At 38.4% G+C, this 19,505-nt stretch overlaps 3 protein-coding genes across 3 annotated transcripts; all 3 read left to right on the plus strand.

Moving 5' to 3' along the window:
* Positions 1-1,034: 1,034 nt before the first annotated feature.
* LOC147853618 (uncharacterized) lies at positions 1,035-1,526 on the plus strand. Its single transcript, XM_087332421.1, has one exon. The coding sequence runs from the start codon at positions 1,035-1,037 to the stop codon at positions 1,524-1,526; it is 492 nt and encodes a 163-aa protein (XP_087188547.1).
* Positions 1,527-7,868: 6,342 nt separating this feature from the next.
* Positions 7,869-9,323, plus strand: LOC147853619 (uncharacterized). Its single transcript, XM_087332422.1, has one exon. It carries the CDS (start codon positions 8,268-8,270, stop codon positions 9,321-9,323), a length of 1,056 nt encoding a protein of 351 aa, XP_087188548.1. The 5' UTR covers positions 7,869-8,267.
* A 3,745-nt stretch (positions 9,324-13,068) lies between these two features.
* On the plus strand, positions 13,069-15,300 carry LOC147853620 (L-type lectin-domain containing receptor kinase S.4-like). The gene has a single exon (XM_087332423.1). The coding sequence runs from the start codon at positions 13,075-13,077 to the stop codon at positions 15,298-15,300; it is 2,226 nt and encodes a 741-aa protein (XP_087188549.1). The 5' UTR covers positions 13,069-13,074.
* The last annotated feature ends 4,205 nt before the right edge of the window (positions 15,301-19,505 follow it).

Raw genomic sequence — 19,505 nt, forward strand, 5'->3', positions numbered from 1 at the left:
GTAACAATCAAAGATCATGAGTTTTGTAATATTTTAGAGATCCATTTATAACAGAAGTTTAAAATAACATACCTCTTAATACCAATATCTTTTTTATAGCAATTCATTTTAAATGCCCTTACAAAGATTTTCGCCTTTATGTATGATTCACAAATCATATGACCCAGAAACAAAACAATAATACTAAAGTTGAAAATACTAATATTATGAAACACATATTTAGATATTTAAGAAAAGAATGGATTAAGGGTGTTAAACACACTGACTGCCCCCAGTAAGGAAGGATAAGAGACGAACATAATATATAATCAGTATCCCCTACTACGAAGTATTTCCCAATGTTATACCTTGGATGTTGAGACGGATGGATCCAAAGGAACACAACTTTGTCCCACTAATAGAGTATTGATAGCATCTCAAGAGGTTGTAATGAAAGGGATACCCAATCCCCTTTATATAACCCTGTTGAGAATCGAACTCAACTTCCCTTAGAGATAGTGTTCACACTAGTCAGTGAACATCAGACTAAGCTAGTTTTGTAATTAGTAGAAAGGGCACTTGCCCTAGATCAACTGGTATTTAAACCAACATTTTGTAACTTAGTTATTGTTGGATGTAATTCTATTTTTTATTAATACATCTCCTTGTTCAAGCTCTCTCTCTCTCTCCCTCTCTCACACCTTACGTGTACTCACACACAAACACACAAAGTTCGCTCCCGTTGCATAGCACCACCTACGTCTCACCTTCTTCACATGGTATCAAAGCGTGTGGTTATCTAATCAAACTTGCTCAACTATGTTGTGATCACAACACTGACGACCATCAGAACCGATTCAATCAACAGAGAAAGAAATCGACATTATGAATACTCAGATGGGAAGCACTCTTCTTACGGAGAAGCTCGACAAGACAAACTTTGCATATTGGGAATACAAGATGCATCAATACCTTGTTGGAAAAGGTTACTAGAGCTATATCGAAGGAGCTCACGAAACGCAACCCAACCCAACCCAACACACGCCGACTACCTAATGTGGGAGCAACCCGCAACCTATGTGTTGTATTGCCTTGCATCATGTGTTCATGATTACATGCTTGGTTATATTCGAGAGTCGAAAACGCCGAAAGAAGCTTGGGGCAATCTCAAGAAGATTTTTGCGGCCAATACGGCTACACAAAAGCTCCAACTCCGACAGGAGTTGAATAACCTACAATCGAGGGATATGTCGATCACTAGCTATACCTTGAAGATCAAGGAGTTGTGTGACGTCCTCGAATCGATCAACGTCATCATGGATGATGACGAGATGGTGCAAATATGCCTCGACGGCTTGGCACCTCAATTTAGCACAATTATATCGGTCATTCTCGCAAGGGAGAATTTGCCTTCGTTTTTCGACCTTCAGTCGATAGTATTGATGGAAGAAAATCATACCCGACAAAGGAGCAATGCACTCGATGGTCAGATGCGCTACTCCCAGTCGGATGATAGAAGAGGATTCGACCAAGGAAATAGAGGTTGATTTGGCTGAGGGTGACAGAGTCACCGACTAGCCACGCTTGAGGGGGAGTACTGAAAGAACATCAGTAATCGCAGAAGTCAATCGAAGCCGACTAGAGGAGTTGAAGTACGATGATAATCAAGCCAAACAAAGACGTAGCAATCGAACAATCGAAATTGTAGGCCATGTCGACTAACCTTTCGAAAGCCGATTCAACCGAATTGAAGATTCTCGAGGAGCGAACTGAACTAGCTTTTCGACATCTGGAAGTTCTGTTCGAAGGGGTGTGTTGAGAATCGAATTCAACTTCCCTTAGAGATAGTGTTCACATAAGTTAGTGGACATCATACTAGGCTAATTTTGTAATTAATAGAAAGGGCACTTGCCCTAATTAGTTGGTATTTAAACCAACGTTTTGTAATTTATTTATTGTTGGATGTAATTCTATTTTTTACTAATACATCTCCTTGTTCAAGCTCTCTCTCTCTCTCTCTCTCTCTCTCTCTCTCTCTCTCTCTCTCTCTCTCTCACACACACACACACACACACACACACACACACACACAGTTCACTTACGTTGCATAGCACCACCTACCTCTCACCTTCTTCACAAACCCAATACTTTAAATCCCCAAACCACCACAACCTTTAATGTTATGCAACCTCGTTGTAAAAGGCTAGATGACGTCACATATAAAGCTAAACAAGCAACAAAGTCCTAGATAATATGTTGGCATTACGAAAACGTCCAAAGTACCTTACGTATGCTCCAATTGGGGTTTATCTTGGCCTTGGTCTTTGTCAAAGTAGTTATAAGTAATCACATATAGGTTTCAAAATAGTATCCAAAAGCACTTAAGAGTATAAATGATGTAATATTGTAAGAACACTACAAACCTCAACATTTGTTATAAGTTGTCTCTAACAATTGCATAGGTTGGCTTTACTTAATCTAGATATAACAATGTTGATAAATCTATATTGACCTATTTCTTCATGTTAAGGTTAATTTTGGGAAGATGTTCCAAAAACTAAAGACACGATGCCCTCTTGATTACTAAAGTACAATATGTGGTGGCAACTGATAGCTACAAATAAGCAACATTTCATCACAATTTTCAGGTCCCTTTTAAGCAATAACAGTAACCTGAAGACTTTGTGGGGGTCATGCACTAATGTTAATCACTATGCTTGGTTGGATACATATTTTTTATTGAAAGATAGATCTTGGCATAAACCATGAAGCCCATCATTTTTTTCACTAATGGCACTTTTGTCTTCGAATGGGAGGTTATCAAAACTAGTGTTCTATAACATTTCGGTGCCAGAACAACTCAAAGGAGTTCAGAGGAGATGCGGATCAAATGTCAACAAACACTCAAACACACACATATTACTCTTATGCCAACATACAAATACACGCTCTTATACTTACGAGTACACATACACTTAAAACATGTATGAAACATATTGTGCCCACACTTGTATTTAAATAGGCCCATTAAACATATATAAGCACATACACACAATTACACTTAACCCAAAGGCACATATTATGAACACACAATTACATGTTTCATACCATATGTATACATATACACACATATTAGCACAACTACCATCTCCTATGACCCCATATCAACAAATCATCTTCCTTGGTCCATGGCACAATGGGTCTGCTCAAAATTTCACACACACAAGTACTGCCACACCTTAGTTTGTGGTCTTGAAGAATTAGAGGGAAGGGGAGAGACAAAGGTTGACATGTGTAGGGAGAGAATGGAAGATGTTGAAGGCATTGTTGGTGGGATGTGCAAGGGGTGAAAATGAGAAGGGTGTTTCTAGGATGGGTGTTGACACATTGACAAGCGGGCAACAATGGACATTGGAGGCCTTTGTATGTTGAGGGGGGAAGTGGGACATCCTGCATGAGTGTAGGGAGTGCAAAGATTTCTTTCACATTCCCTTAGCAACCATTGAAGGGAGCATAACGAGTGAACATGGACGGTAGGCTCCATCCATAGCTAGTGTATTGTGGAACAAACCGCATATAGTGTAAAGTCTTCGTGGTAGGACACGAGTAAGATGGTTATGTGCTTCAAGCGGCTAAGCTAGGAATTTAGTAGGGCATTTAAAATGAATACTAAGGTTAAAGGCAAGGGCCCAACTAGGGTGGTCGTAGTGATTGAAGTGGAACAAATCAATTGGTCTAAATTCATCTCCTCATACTGTATTAAACTAGTAAAAAATTACATGTTTGCTAATTTTCCATAGCGTCCAACGTTATTGCAATTAACCTAAATCAATTATTTCTTCCTTCCATGATTAACGAAGAGTCCTCAACCTTGGGATTCCAATCATATTGGACGCTTCATTGAAAACTATATGCCTTGTAAAACTCTCGTAGAAGTTTAAATGCATTGGTGCATGCACACACACACTAAGAACAAGCACATGGAAAGAATATCTATCATCGGAGAAATGTACAATTCATAGACAGACATGAAAAGGACACCATAACATACTAATATGGCCGCGTCATGCTCGTGACTTTGTCACTAAAGCTTTAGCCTCATTTGATCCTTCAATTTTATGCAATATGTAAAGAATCAAGAGATGGATTCTGTGCATCGGAATAGATATGAGTTGTGTGTGTGTATGAGAGAGAGAGAGAGAGAGAATATGCAAGCTAAAGTATATTAACAAAGGAGAAAGACTCGACAACATACAAGGTGGGAGGAGGGTGCTTTATATAGTCACCCTCTCTCTTCATTAACTACAAGACTCATGGAGCATGGGGAATGTGAAAGCTCATAATTTATGTGTCATAGAATATGATTCTATGACTCATCCTAAATGCTAGAATATAAAGTGGTGACATAATGGTGACTCTTGACCGTTGGAGTGTCTATTCACTCTCAAGGTGAGTTCACACACTAGACCAAGTTGAGCTTGATTCTCAACACGCCCCCTCAAGCTCAAGTCGGGTCGGTTTCAGACGGTATCCGAAATCCGCTTCGACTCATGTTCTGGAGTCCGCGTCGACTCGCATTTATGCGGAGTTGCGGAATTCGTGCTCCAGATTGCATTGTGCGTAGTTACGAAGTTTGTGCTTCGGCTTGCGTCTCTCTTCGCGACTTTGCGCGGTATATCGGTTCTTCGCGGTAGATTAGCTCTGATACCATGTAAAGAATCAAGAGATGGATTCTGTGCAGCGAAATAGATATGCGCTGTGTGTGTGTATGAGAGAGAGAGAGAGTGAGTGAGAGAGACAAGGAGTAAGACACAGAGAATACGCAAGCTAAAGTATATTCACAAAGGAGAAAGACTCGACAACATACAAGGTGGGAGCAGGGCAGGAATTTGACGGGTGTCATGCCCATCAAAGGCCATTTTGCCTGTCAAAAACACACACCCAATAAAAATGTCCGTCAACTAACATATAAACTTACAATTTTCATTTTTCATGTGAAAGGAGCCCAAAATTTATACAAGTCAAATGACATGCTAAAATTTTATTTTCCATGTCATATACATACATATATATATATATATATATATATATATATGACATTGTATAATGTCATAATACATATTATATATAGTATATTTAATATTGTAATATGTACTATGTACTATGTATATTGTAGATTGTAGTATATGTACATACTATAAAATGTACATCCATGATACTACAAAGACATATACTATTATAATGTACATTGTAGTATGTACATTTTATAATAGTATAAGTTATAACTGTATATGTATTATGTATAATGTGAGTCGTAACTTATAAGTCATGACTCGTGACTAATAACTATGCTTTCAACGTTTCATTTCTGAAGTCCTGAATCCCCCCTCTTTCTCTTTTCCCACTCTTTTCTCTTTTCCCCCTATTTTCTCTTTTCTTGCTTTCCTTCTTCCTGCTCCTTCTTCTCACTTCCTACTCCCTGTTCCTTGGTCGTTGCCCATTGCTCCCAACACACTCACTACTCGTTGCTCCCTGTCGCTTCTCAGTGATTGCACATCTGCTATTTGCCACCACTCTGAGGTATGTATTTGTCTTTTTTTTTTCTATTTCTCTCTATTTTCTCGCTCGAATGCATTCCTCGCTTATTTGACTCGGGTTCGATCCCCACTTATTTGAAGGGTGGCCATAGTCATGGGGGTCATCATGGGCGGAAATAATATGACAAATCAATCTATCTGTCTCTCCTCCTGCCCTCCCCTATTCTTGTCTTAACAAACGGTGAGAGATCACAAATTATTACAAGAAACTAATATCATGTTTGGATGTATTTTGTGCTTGGGCATTGGCCAGCCCCCCCAATAATTCTCTTAATATCGAGTATAAATGCAGTTGGAATAACACTTAAATTTAGATCTATGACTGGCTTATCTCCATTTCATATGAACTCTCGTAGAGTAAAACATGGTCTCACATTCTACATTGAGGATACAATCTCATGTTGTCATCCTTACTTTCGATATTTTCTTGGAATAACCCCTTTGAAGTTCACACCACTTGATTGGCTTTCTTCCTGTTTCTAGATGTATTGGGGTTGTGCTCTTAACTCCCTAAATGAAGGCAGTGAAATCTCTTTTATACTTTCATTGTTTCATTCCACAAGCTTGCTGAAATGCTTCCTCCCATACCTTTTTTGTAAAGCAGAATTTGTGTGATGCATGCATACGAATGACATTGTTGTAATCTCCCATCTTTGGGTTGTGCTCAACTGCCACATGCTCTCAAATTCCTAGTATGAATCTGTGTGGTTTCATTCACCATGTATTCCAAGTGTGCTGACTAGGTATGGCAACACTAAGGTGTTTGAAACTGTGAACCACTTCAATTGCCTCCTCTTCATGATACTCTACAGGCTATTGACTGTTAGATTAGACATTGCTTCTCACCATGAACTTGATCTTAGGCACTTTGATTGCTAGGCCACTATTCTCAAAAAAGGAATGATCATATCTAGAAGCGTTTGCAGTCATAGTTGATAACATGTCTCAAAATACAACATTGTCTGCATAAATGTGTGTAAGAGCATGCTTGGTTTATGTGATGCATGCATACAAATGACATTGTTGGAATCTCCCATCTTTGGGTTGTGCGCAAGTGCCACATGCTCTCAAATTCCTAGTATGAATCTATGTGGTTTCCATTCACCATGTATTCCAAGTGTGCTGACTAGGTATGGCAACACTGAGGTGTTTGAAACTGTGAACCACTTCAATTGCCTCCTCTTCATGATACTCTGCAGGCTACTGACTTTCAGATTAGACATTTCTTCATAGTCTTGCAATTCGAGGACCAAAAGTGTTTCTGTGTAGACTTCTATACCATGGAACTTCAAAGGCACAAATAGTACAACAACTCCCCACACCCATCCTAAGAACTCTTACCGTAACTTCAGATTTGCATGTGCATGTAAGCTAATGTGAGCCTTCATCTTTCTTCGTTTTTTTTTTATAGATTGGAAGATCTAGAGTGGAAACTATCCTTTATTGCCCATCTCATCTTTGTTTTTTTTCTTGGTTTGTGAATTCTCTCAGTTTCAAGAGTATGTCCTGCCCCAAAAAACATAGATCACACCAACCTTCCATTAAGAGTGTGTTTTGCAAGAAAGCACATCTTAATGATACTCCAAATAATGATGAAGAGGTTGTCACAAATGTAAATGTGTCAACATCGTCTTCTAATAAAACAAAAAGAAAGTGGAGAAACCAGTGGACTTTGCTCCACCCATGGGCATATTTGACAAAGTCCTTATTAGGTGATGAAAAAATAAAATGCATGTTGTGTGAAGATGCGAGAAGGAATAATGTTTTTACAGATGGTGGATCGCTTAGCATGCAATTGTCATCATTGAATGAGCATTCTAAGTCATCCGACCATGTAATAGCAAGTGCTATATATCATGTAAAGATACAAAAGGAAAATGCAAATGTGAAAGGCCCAGTGGATGACAAAATTTAAGAAATCATGCATTTAGAAAATGAGAGGATAATCTTATGCATGAAGTTGGTTCATTTTTATGCTTGTAATGATATTCCATTAGAGAAATATGTAAAACAATGTCAGTTACAAAGAGAACTTGGTACTCCAAATGCCCCTGCCTCAAATGAATATGGTGCTTATGCTAATGTTAAATCTGCAAGAGAATTCTTAATGGCTATTAAGAACCACACAAGAAAACTCTTGTATGATGAAATTTGTGGTAGTCCATTTTTCTCCATCTTGACTGATGAAGGCATCGATCGGACATTGGAAAAACACCTCATTATCTATGTCTTGTTCTTAATGAAGGTGGCAAAGGGGAGCCACAATGTAAATTTGTGCGTCTTCTTTCGGTGGAAAATGGGAAAGCTGAAGGTATCTATAATACTATCAATGAATTCATTTTGAAGAGCAATTTAGATTTTAAAAAACTAGTGGCTTTTGCAAGTGATGGGGCATCATCTATGGTAGGTAAGAACAATGGAGCAATTTCTAAGTTTCAATTCATGATGCCTAATATTTTGGGAGTGCATTGCATTGCACATCGTGAAGCACTTGCCATAAAAGATGCATATATAATGTCTCATGCACATGTGTTTAGCTTCCTTGATGCATTTGCAAATAAAGTATACTCTTGGTTGGGAAAGTCAACTAATAGACACAAGGAGCTAAAAGAAATAATGAAACGACATGGTAAGGGTGATTTGAAGGTGCTTAAAATTCACTCCATAAGATGGTTATCTTGAGGCCAAGTAATGGAGAGACTAGTTACACTTATGCCTGCAATTTTAGAACAATGGGAAAAACATGAGAAAAAATGGTACGAGTATGCTACTATATTCCAAGTGCAATTTATGTTACACCTATTGGCAGATATTCTTGTGGAATTAAATAAATTAAATGAGCAATTCCAAAGGGAATTAATGGATGTAACTATGCTTGGTGTTCACTTGGATATCATCCATGAGAAACTTCGAAGACAATATTTATCTTGTGAAACATTTGGCACCGGGTCTATGTTTCTTGCAAACTTTCTAGATAATGGGAAAGATGGCATACTCACATATATTGGATGTGATAATGTTACTCATTCATATCCGTTGAAGTTTATACCAATTCCAAACCCAAAAGAGGTAACAAAACGATCAAGAAGACTAGTAAGTGGTCTTGATAGTGAGAATGAAGATAGTGATTTCAACTTGAATATGTTTCATGGTAATGTGGAAAATGGTAGTTTGGATGAATGCATTAACATTGGAAAGGACTTTGTCCAACATGTTATTGATGCCTTAAACAATCGTTTCCCGGATGTTACATTTTTCAATGTTGTAAAGTTGTTTAATCCGTCTTCATATCCCATTGAGGAAAATGAAAGAGAGAGAAAGACAACGGAATGGTTGCACAAACTTATTGGGAAGTTTAATATTGATAGGCAAATTGTTGACATGAAAAGATGCTTCAGTGAACGAGAAGATTTTGTTGGTATGCTTGATAGAATTGCTAAAGGAAGAGGAATGCATGATGCATGGGATATTTGTTGCAAAGCACAATCTTGGTGGCAATTATTTCCGGGTATTATGCAATTGTGGCAACTATGTATGACTATTCCTATTAGTACAACAACATGTGAACGAGGTTTTTCACGTCAAAATATCATAAAAAATGATATTAGAAACGGTTTATCTTTGGAAACTTTAGATGCTTTGATGTTTATATCCTTGAATGCTCAAGATACATCAAACATTTGTTGGAGGGATATATTTAACCTTTGTTATGAAGAAAAAGAGAGAAGGATATTATCATTAAAGTAGACACATATTTTACAATGCTTAATATGAGTCACTGTATGATAAACATTTTTTTGGGTTTTTTGGGTTTTAAGAAATATATGATGATTTAAATATTCAATTTGTATGATTTCATTATCTTTGTGAGGTAGTTACATTTATTTTTGTATCTTTGTATACTTTCTATAGTTCAAGCATTATATGTTTTTCATTATTAAAACTTGTATGTCAAATGACATGTTAGTTTTGGCACTCTCGTGTCATATGACATACATCTTTAAAAAGTGCTCATCAAAAAACGTAAAGACCAACCTGTCAAATTCAGGCCCTGGGTGGGAGGAGGGTGCTTTATATAGTCACCCTCTCTCTTCATTAACTACAAGACTCATGGAGCATGGGGAATGTGAAAGCTCATAATTTATGTGTCATAAAATATGATTCTATGACTCATACTAAATGCTAGAATACAAGGTGGTGACATAATGGTGACTCTTGACCGTTGGAGTGTCTATTTACTCTCAAGGTGAGTTCACACACTAGACCAAGTTGAGCTTGATTCTCAACACAATATATACTACCTATAACGACCAAATAATAATCTAAAGGAAAGGAGAAGAAAAGAAAGATGCACATCACATGGCAAATTGATCCCCTAGAAATGTCTATTATACCACATCTTGCTTCTCCTTGAGGAAAGATTCAAGTCAACATCATTAAGAGTCTTGCTTTTGCACATCTCGTGAAGAAAAGGTTCAACGCCCTTTATTCTTCGTGGTATAACAATCGTCCCATTGTTATTTAACGTTCTCCTAGATATTACATGTTTAAATAGTAAATGACATCTGAACGATAATCGAATTTCCTCAATCGTACATCATGAGCCTAAAACTTCATTGACAAGAAATATATGCCTTGGTCTAGAAACCCCCATTGTAACTCCCAAAGTTAAATTATGTCAACCATGAGTAACATAGTTCATTTTCACCTTCTACTTTGTAGTAAATAATCACAATAAGGGTTGACAATCATGTTATACAAAATTCAAATAGAAGAAATCAATTGCACACAAAAGACAAATTCAACTTTCAAGGCCTCTTGTATGAGAGGCTAGCTACGATGTGGTCTATAGCATGACTTCTTGGACTCTCCAATAAATTCATTTTAATTTATTTATTTTTGAAAAAGGGCTAGTTGTGTGGCAAATTGTAATAATAAACATACCTTGATGAACATTGCATCAGTTATATTCAATGTGTTCCTACTATGTGGTATGTAGCATGACTTCTTGGACTTTGAAATAAATTCATTTTAGTTTTCTTTAGAAAAAGAGCTAGTTGTGTGGCAAAATTATAAATTTATAATAATAAACATACTTTGATGAACATAGTTCTGTTCAATGTGTTCCATCGATTCGGATAGAGTATTTTCCTACTGCATTGAAGTTCATTGAATAACCATTCAGTTAAGTGCGCCCTTGAATGCAAGGAAGAAGTGCGCACTTAGAGCTTTTTTACTCGATTTTGTTTTTTCCAAACTTTTTGTTTCTTCTCCTACAAAACTTGTTCACAAAAACCATTCTTTCGTTTTTTTTCTTCTATAGCAGAACTTTAACTCGTAGGAAGAGAAAAAGATCTAAAATTTGCGTGCCAAACTTTCGTTCTCACTTGTTGTGGTAGAAACTATTCGTTGTTCTCTTCTCTAGTAAAACTAGAGCACTTTGTATGCTGAAGATTGTTCTAATTTGTTTACAAAAAAGTTTTCACTAATGGGAGTGATTTTCATAATTCCTTTTCTTTAACGTGAAATTGCAAGTTTTTCTTCTTATGGATGAGTAGTTTGCACTATCATCTCAAATGCAGCTATTTTTTGCTCGACAATCCAATTTATGGAGCTTTACAAGCACAAATATATAATGCAATATATATTTTCTCGCATGGACTAGAACTTTGCAAGAAATAAGAAGAAGACGAAGCGGAAAGGAGAGGGAGCAAGGAGAAGGAAGTACAAAAAGGAAACATAAGAAGGAAGTAGAAGAAGATGAAGAGGGGAAGGGGAAGTAGAAGGAATAATAAGAATCAAGAAGAAGATGCAATAGTAGGGAGAAACATTATGAAAAGGAAGTAGTGTAAAAGAAGAAGAATCAAGAAGAAGATGCAATGGAAGAAGAAGAACAAAACAAATCACTAGGACTAATAAGAATCCAGAAAAGGAAGTGGTATAGGACAAAATAAGGAAAGGACGGAAGAACAATAAGAAGCATAAGAAAAAGAATCAATAACACGAAGCAATAGAAAGAGCATTGGTGTAATTTCATCATGAAACAACGTAATTTTTTTTTTTTGGATTTTGACCTCTATAAAAAAAAGCGCACTTAATAGAATAGCACACTTAACCAAATGTTTTTCTTTTTCTTTTTGTTAAAGGATTTTCTTCAATAGTATTAAGAAAAAATGCCCAAAGGCTATACAACTTGAACCTCTTAACCAAATGGTTATTGTATAAGCATCGCTTCTAAATCAATAGAAGCATGCATAACGCAACATTTTTTTCTTTCATCGTGATAAAGCAACATGCATTAGTATAAAATTCACACGATGTGTAACTAATATGCCCTTAGAAATGTAGTATGAAGTATGAACCTTACATGCTTCTAGAGGAATATCATCACTGAAAAAAGAAAGGAAAATATAAATTTCCTATTTTCCAGATTCATAAATGATGATCGATGAAAGTTCCCCTTAGGGAAATTTAATATGTTCTAAAATCTTTCTTGCCAATGCCTATTAGAGTCATAGTTAAACGTGCAATGGATGTATGACATTTACATTTCATAAAATAATTCATAGATGGCCAAAAATTGATCCAGCCTAAACCACCCCCCAATGGGACGGAGCATCTTCTATGAAATCATAGATGGTCAAATTCATACACGGCTAAATATGCTAGTACTCCTTATTTATTGTTGTTTGGACTATTGCTGTTTCTCAACATTTAGGACCATAAATCCCAAAAGATGATGGATTTAAGACGAAGAAATCTAAGTTTAATTTTGTCATGTTTCTTTTCAAGACAAAATGTTGGACTTTAGAATGTTCCTACGAAATTAATGATTGGGTAGACATATCATCCAACTTGAAATCGGCTAACCGATCTTAGATTTGTTGGGCACGATGGGGCATCACACTCTAGAGGAAGGGAAACCTAACATTATATACGTCAGCGATTGATGAGCAACAAAAAACACGTAATTGTTAACTCCTTCAAAACTTTGGCTTGATTGGCAACCAGGGCTAGAGTTGAATTCCACCGTCTACACCTCACAAGCAAAAACCGTCCACCACCCAATTTCATGCTTTAAAACTTAAGTCATGAAAGCCCCATAGATTTCGAGCTTTCTTCAATTTAATTTATGTTCTTCTTCATCTTAACTCCTAGATGCTTGGCTTAGTTAAGAGTGAATCCATGATCGGAAAAGTCTCACTTGTTGCAAGGCCAAGCATATATATATATATATATATATATATATATATCCAAAGAACGGGTTTCGACGCGAGCGAGTTGCCAAGGGATATTACGGACAAATAAAAATAAAATAAAAGAATCCTGGAATGTTTGTGTAAGTGTGAATGCCACTTTGTTGTTGTTCCTTTATGCCATTGTGAATGAAGAAGGCCCATGGGAAGTTGACTATTATGTCACCTGATCAGCAGCTTTTTAACTCTTTCTTCTTCATCTTGGCTGGCAAACCACATTCCTTGCATTCACCATTTCTCCTATGCTCCTTCTGACTATGGCTATGGCTTCTTCTTCTTCTTCTTCTTCTTCTTCTTACTTCATCATCCTCATCTTCGTGGTTTTGTGGGCAATCTCTGGTCTCGATGTATCATCTTCTTCTTCAGCACATCAAAATAATGTCCAATTCGATTTCAATGGTTTCCTTCTCACCGATGTCGCCTACTTCAACTTCACCCAGTACTCCAACATACAATTCACTGCGTTGCAGGTGACGTTTGACACCGGGTCTCATGATATTACCATCCTCAATGCGTCCGGCCAAATCACATATACCACCCCCCTCCGTCTCTGGGATACCGAATACAACTACACCGCATCCTTCAACACCTCCTTCTTCATAACCATGGGACCAAACCTAGATGGCGGAACGAACATCTCCGGTGGTGGAATGGCCTTCATATTGAGCTCGCATCCTGCACAGGATGTGCCCAATAGCTATGGGGCAGGGCTCGGCCTCATCGATCCTTCAAGACCCTCGCCCACCAATGATTCTCACTTTGTGGCTATCGAATTTGACACCTTTTATGACCCCGGCATCGACCCCCACAATGCAAACCATGTCGGCATTGATGTCGACACTGTCAAGTCCGTGGTCACCCAAGACCTCGATGCATATAACATCACTTTGAATCAGAATCTCTTCAATATGGGAACCAACACTTGCGTTTGGATCGATTATGATGGCCATGCCAAGGCCTTCACCATTTTCCTTGCTAACCAGGTCTCGGACAGCACGGTCCCAAAACCTGAGGTTCCTGTCATTTCTCAATATCACTTAGAACTCGACCGGATTCTTCCAGCTGATGTCTACTTTGGCTTCTCTGCATCCACAGGCACCATCAGAGAGACCCACTGTATCCTACAATGGCAATTCAACTCCACTAGCTTCCCCAAGAAAAATAACAAAATCCTAATCATATGCCTCTCTGTAGGCTTATCCATAGCTCTTCTTCTCATAGCTTCCATGGTGACGCTCTGCATTATCAAACAGAGGAAAGTGCAATCAGATCTACTTAAGCATTTAGGAGATCTAAACTATGGTCCCAGGAGATTCTCTTACAAGGAGCTGAAGAAGGCCACAGGAGGGTTCAGCGAAGAGAACAAGCTTGGGGAAGGAGGATTTGGCTCGGTGTACAGGGGGAGGCTAGCCTCCATCAACACAGAGATAGCAGTGAAGTGCCTGTCGTCCAAATCCGCACAAGGCGAGAGGGAGTTCAAAGCAGAGATACGAAGTATGGGGAGGATGAGACACAAGAACCTGGTCAAGCTCCTTGGGTGGAGCTATGACAACTGGAACAGAAAGCTCCTCTTGGTCTATGAGTTCATGCCCAACGGAAGCTTAGACAGATGGCTGTCTACAGGAAGCAGACATTCTCAACATAGCTCCACACATCCAAATTCTTTGAGTTGGGAGAGAAGATACAACGTGTTGCGAGGGGTGGCGGCAGGCCTTCACTACCTCCACGAAGAATGGGAGATGGTGGTCATACACAGAGATCTGAAGCCAAGCAACGTGATGCTGGATGCATATTTCAATGCGAGATTAGGCGATTTCGGCCTAGCCAAACTCATCAGAAACCATAACCGTAACCCTAACCCTGATGGAGATGAACCGACTACTCAGATGTTTTCGATTGCTGGGACTTTAGGTTATATAGCACCAGAGTGTTTGGAGGCAGGATCGATAACAAAGGAGTGCGATGTGTACAGTTTCGGAGCCGTGGCTATGGAGGTTGTAACAAGAACAAAACTTTCTGCTCAGAATTTGCATCGGCTTTGGAAGATCAAGGAAGGGGGTGGTATCATTCTGAATAGTGAGTTTGCAGAGGAGAACGGAATCTGCTACAGCTCCCATGGAAGCTTGGAGAGGGAGCAGATGGAGATGGTGCTGGAGATGAGCTTGGCTTGCTGCCATCCTGATCCTTCCTGTAGACCGACTGTGCTTCAGATCGTCCATGCCCTTTCTTCTGCTAAGGCTGGTGATGGTGATGGTGATGGTGATGGTGATGGTGATGGCGATGGCGATGGAGACCCTAACTTCTCCACCACCGTGAACTCGGAACATATTCGTCGTTATAACAGTGTGTCTGCATCTAAGAATTTCTCGTTTCCTGCATCTGCTACCACTGAGACACCATCGTCTGCTTCTTCAATTCCTGCGGACATGGAGTCTTCCATGTCGGAGCCATCGCTGACAGGAAGGTGAGCAGAAGAAGAGGTCGTTTTGGGCCATGGAATGAACGAATGCTTGATTTTGCAGTATTCTTCAGGGAGGGGCATTTCTGTAATTTTGGAAACCTGCACATACACATATACATGTACACATATACATATACTGTTATACATATACATACCCATACACATACACATGCACATACTGCATACTCACTACACATACACATACACATACACCATCCTCATGAGATACACATACACGTACACCATACTCAATACACATACAAATGCACATACACCATACTCTATACACATACTCATGCACATGCACATACATACATATGTATATGTAAGTGTGTGCCATACACATACATATGTATGTACATGTGATACATACATAGTGATTAGGGTTGGGTCATGATAGTGGATGGCCATGTCATATATGCTTTGTGAAAAAGGGTTGCATGTGTAAGTCATGGTTTGTGTTTCTGTGGAAGAAGAAGAGCCATATGATGTGAGAGGGATATCGAGAGAGGTCGACTAGATACCAAATGTAGCAATTGGACCTCCTCCACATCTGATTTACATTACTTGCGTCAATGAGGAAAGATTCCTTTGTAGAAACTCGCCGAACGATCTCAAGTGCATCGCCATATCTCGACATAATTATCTGCATTTGAGAGAGTTATGTTGGCATCTTTACAAGGAATTTTTCAATATACAACCCTAAAACGCCATTAAAAGGATCTCATGTGAATAAGAAACAAGATTACCATATTCTTATGCAGTGCCAACATTCTCCCTTTTGTATTCTTTCTCACTTTAACCATTTAACTGAAACTCGAACAAAAAACCTTATCCACCTAGGAAGTTGCTTCAAATTACCTAAACATAAGTTGCAAATTACGAAAAATGTTTGAATAATGACATCGTTGAAAATACTTGTCCATCTAGATTTACAAGCACCTTGATTGTGACAAATGCATTAGTAACTCTTTACATTGCATTGCGCCTTTACATACAATTTTGTTGATTTTCAAACCAAGGGTTGAATTACTAATAGAACCAATGAGCCATCATGAGATAGTAGTTATGGTAATATTTATTGCGATTACTAGGTCATAGTTATGATCCTCCTGTCTCACGTTTATGACAAGCAAAAAGGTATGACCAAAATCGACGAGGTAAATGACATGCTTTAATCGTCAATTACCAACGCATAAGTTGCAAATGCCTATCCTTATGCTATGATCAACCATGTTATATGATAAGATAAAGAGCACGGGTCTCTAGGCCTTCACCACTATATGTAAAAAGGTGATAACACGTGTGTTTGCAACATGTTTTTAAAACCTCATTCTACCAATTGTTGTTGTGTTATTTTTGAGATCCTTTCGTAAAAAAAATGATGAATAAAAATACCCTTTCTGTAGTAAAAACACCAATACATTGTGAAATGCACATAAGAGATCAAAACCAGCCTGGTTAGCGTCTTACTTCTTACTCAATTTATAGTTGATACAAAGGTACCCATTTGGGTTGGCTTAGTTAAAAAGGGTGTGCTAAACGGGTGGGTCGGCTTAGGTACATGCATCCTTACAAGGGTGTGCTAAAAGGGTGGCACAAAGGAACACATGCACACCACATTTCCCTCGAGAGAGAAACAAGAGACTATGGAGCAGGAACAGGAGTACAATAGACATTCGGTTAAGTGCGCACTTTTGAACGCAAGTGAAAGGTGTGCACTTAACCAAGCTGCGCATTTAGGGCTTTTTTAGTATTAAAAAAAAAATCCCAATTTTTTCTTTCCTGTTCTAATTTTGAGAAAGCTCAACCTCAACAGCCATCATTGAGGCCCTCCTTGCTGCTATACTCCTCCCACGCTGCTGCAATCCATCTCACTCACCACGTTTCTTTCTTATGTCTATTTTTTGGTGTCTATGCTATGAATACGAGAGAAAGAAGAGAAGGGAGGTCTTGTGCATAGTTTAGATGGCCCGATTCTCTACATATTTTAGATGGTAATTGTTTAGAGATTGTGCGTGATGTCGTTAGTTTGAATTGTGGCATGTGGTTTAGGAGAAACGATCCATGTACTTAGTTGAGATAGTGCTACAAAAATACCTAAGAGTAGGGAGCTATCAATCGATTAATAGTTTTTCTTTTATGTGAGTCCACATAACGAGCTATTAATCGATTAATAGCTTTCCCTTTATGTGAGTTCACATAATGAGCTATTGATCAATTAATAGTTTTCCCCTAATGTGAGTCCACATAATGAGCTATTAATTGATTAATAGCTTTCCCCTAATGTGAATCCACATAATGAGCTATTAATCGATTAATAGCTTTCCCCTAATGTAAGTCCACATAATGAGCTATTAATTGATTAATAGTCTTTCCTTTATGTGAGCTCACATAATGAACTATTAATCGATTAATGGCTTTCCCTAATATAAGTCCACATAATGAGCTATTAATCGATTAATAGTTTTTCCTTTATGTGAGCTCACATAATGAGTGATTAATTGATTAATAGCTTTCCCCTAATATGGGTCCACATAATGAGCTATTAATTGATTAACCAATCGATAGTTTTCGCTTCATTGACCCTCACCCAAATTATGCAATGGTAGGAATGCAAGATCTAAGTTCAATTTATTTTGTGGTTCACAACATCAATTTTATTGAATGTTGATCATTTTGTTGTTTTTTGAATGTTTAGAATATAGTTTCAATTTGGTTGTAAGTAATTTCATCATGAAACAATGAAATTTTTATGATCTCGATTTTGACATCTATAAAAAAAAGTGCAATTAATAGATTGACGCATTTAAGCGGGCACACACTTAACCGAATGTCTACGTGGCTTGTCAAGGGGGGGGGGGAGAGCATCTATTGCAGATAGAGCTCCCAAGTAGTCCATGGTGGCAGGTTTTGAATGGACATCAATGGACGATTCTGGTGGGAGGCGATAGTTACACCAATAGAGTGCTCAAAAAGGGTTGATCCATGTCAATGCTTGTATGGACGTATTGTAGACGTGGGTGACGAAAGGAAGGATTTGATCCCAGGTTTTGTGGCATGGGTCAATGTAAGCAGCAATCCCCTTTTTTAGGGTCTTGTTGAGGCGTCCGGTAAGGCCATTTGTCTGAGGATTGTATGGGGACGTAAACATCTGTTGGACACTGAGTTGAGCTGCAACGGCATTGAGGACATTCCCTGGAATTCCCGGCCTTGATAGTTGGACGGGGCTAGTGACGAAAAACGAGTTAGCAATCAGCGGATAAAGATCAATCCCTCTTGTGGATTGAGGGCCACCTAGCCTTGGCTGAGGTGGGGGACAAGAGGGCTATCATGTAGAAGGGGGATCGGAGAAACTCATGGGACAAGAAGTTAGTGGCAACCTAAGGTGAGGGGGAAGAGGTGGATACATGGATGTGGGGGACTGGTACCCCGCATCTCCACCAATATGTGAAATGCACATAAGATATCAAAACCAACCTAGTTCGCTTCTTACTTTACTCAATTTATAGTAGATACAAAGGTACCCATTTGGGTTAGCTTAGTTAAAAAGGGTGTGCTAAACGGGTGGATCGGCTTAGGTACATGCATCCTAAAAAGTGTGTGCTAAAAGGGTGGCACAAAGGAACACATGCACACCACAATATATATTTTATAGAAATTCATTTTAAGAGTTATCACATTCATGCATGATTCATAAATTGTATGACCCACAAACTCACGAATACTATTACAAATAAAAAATACTAATATTAAGAAAAGAATGGTTTAAGGGTGGTTAACCACACCAAATACCCATGAGCCAAGGAGAAAAGATGAAAATACATTTTAGTGTCCCATACCAATGACCATCATATAAATATAGACATATACACACACAAGAAGAGACAACCACATCTTAATATAGACACATACACATAGACACACAAGCAAGGGTTTTTTGTGTCTTGTATTGTTTTAATATGAAACATTTTACAAAAAGAAGAGACAAACATCGACACATGCACATACATGCCCACAAACATAAATATATGCACACCCACATAAATGCACATCGACACATGCACATACATGCCCACAAACATAAATATATGCACACCCACATGAATGCACATCGACACATGCACATACATGCCCACAAACATAAATATATGCACACCCACATGAATGCACATAGACACATACGTGCAAAAAAATAAAAGCACCGTAGTT

Source organism: Azolla caroliniana, unplaced genomic scaffold, assembly GCF_043228905.1.
Source record: "Azolla caroliniana isolate FFs.n. ecotype wild unplaced genomic scaffold, voAzoCaro1.0.p SCAF_16, whole genome shotgun sequence".
Taxonomy (NCBI): domain Eukaryota; kingdom Viridiplantae; phylum Streptophyta; class Polypodiopsida; order Salviniales; family Salviniaceae; genus Azolla; species Azolla caroliniana.

Coding starts and splice junctions, on each gene's coding strand:
- LOC147853620 (XM_087332423.1), top strand. CDS start 13,075: ATGCTCCTTCTGACTATGGCTATGGCTTCTTCTTCTTCTTCTTCTTCT.
- LOC147853619 (XM_087332422.1), top strand. CDS start 8,268: ATGGAGAGACTAGTTACACTTATGCCTGCAATTTTAGAACAATGGGAA.
- LOC147853618 (XM_087332421.1), top strand. CDS start 1,035: ATGTGGGAGCAACCCGCAACCTATGTGTTGTATTGCCTTGCATCATGT.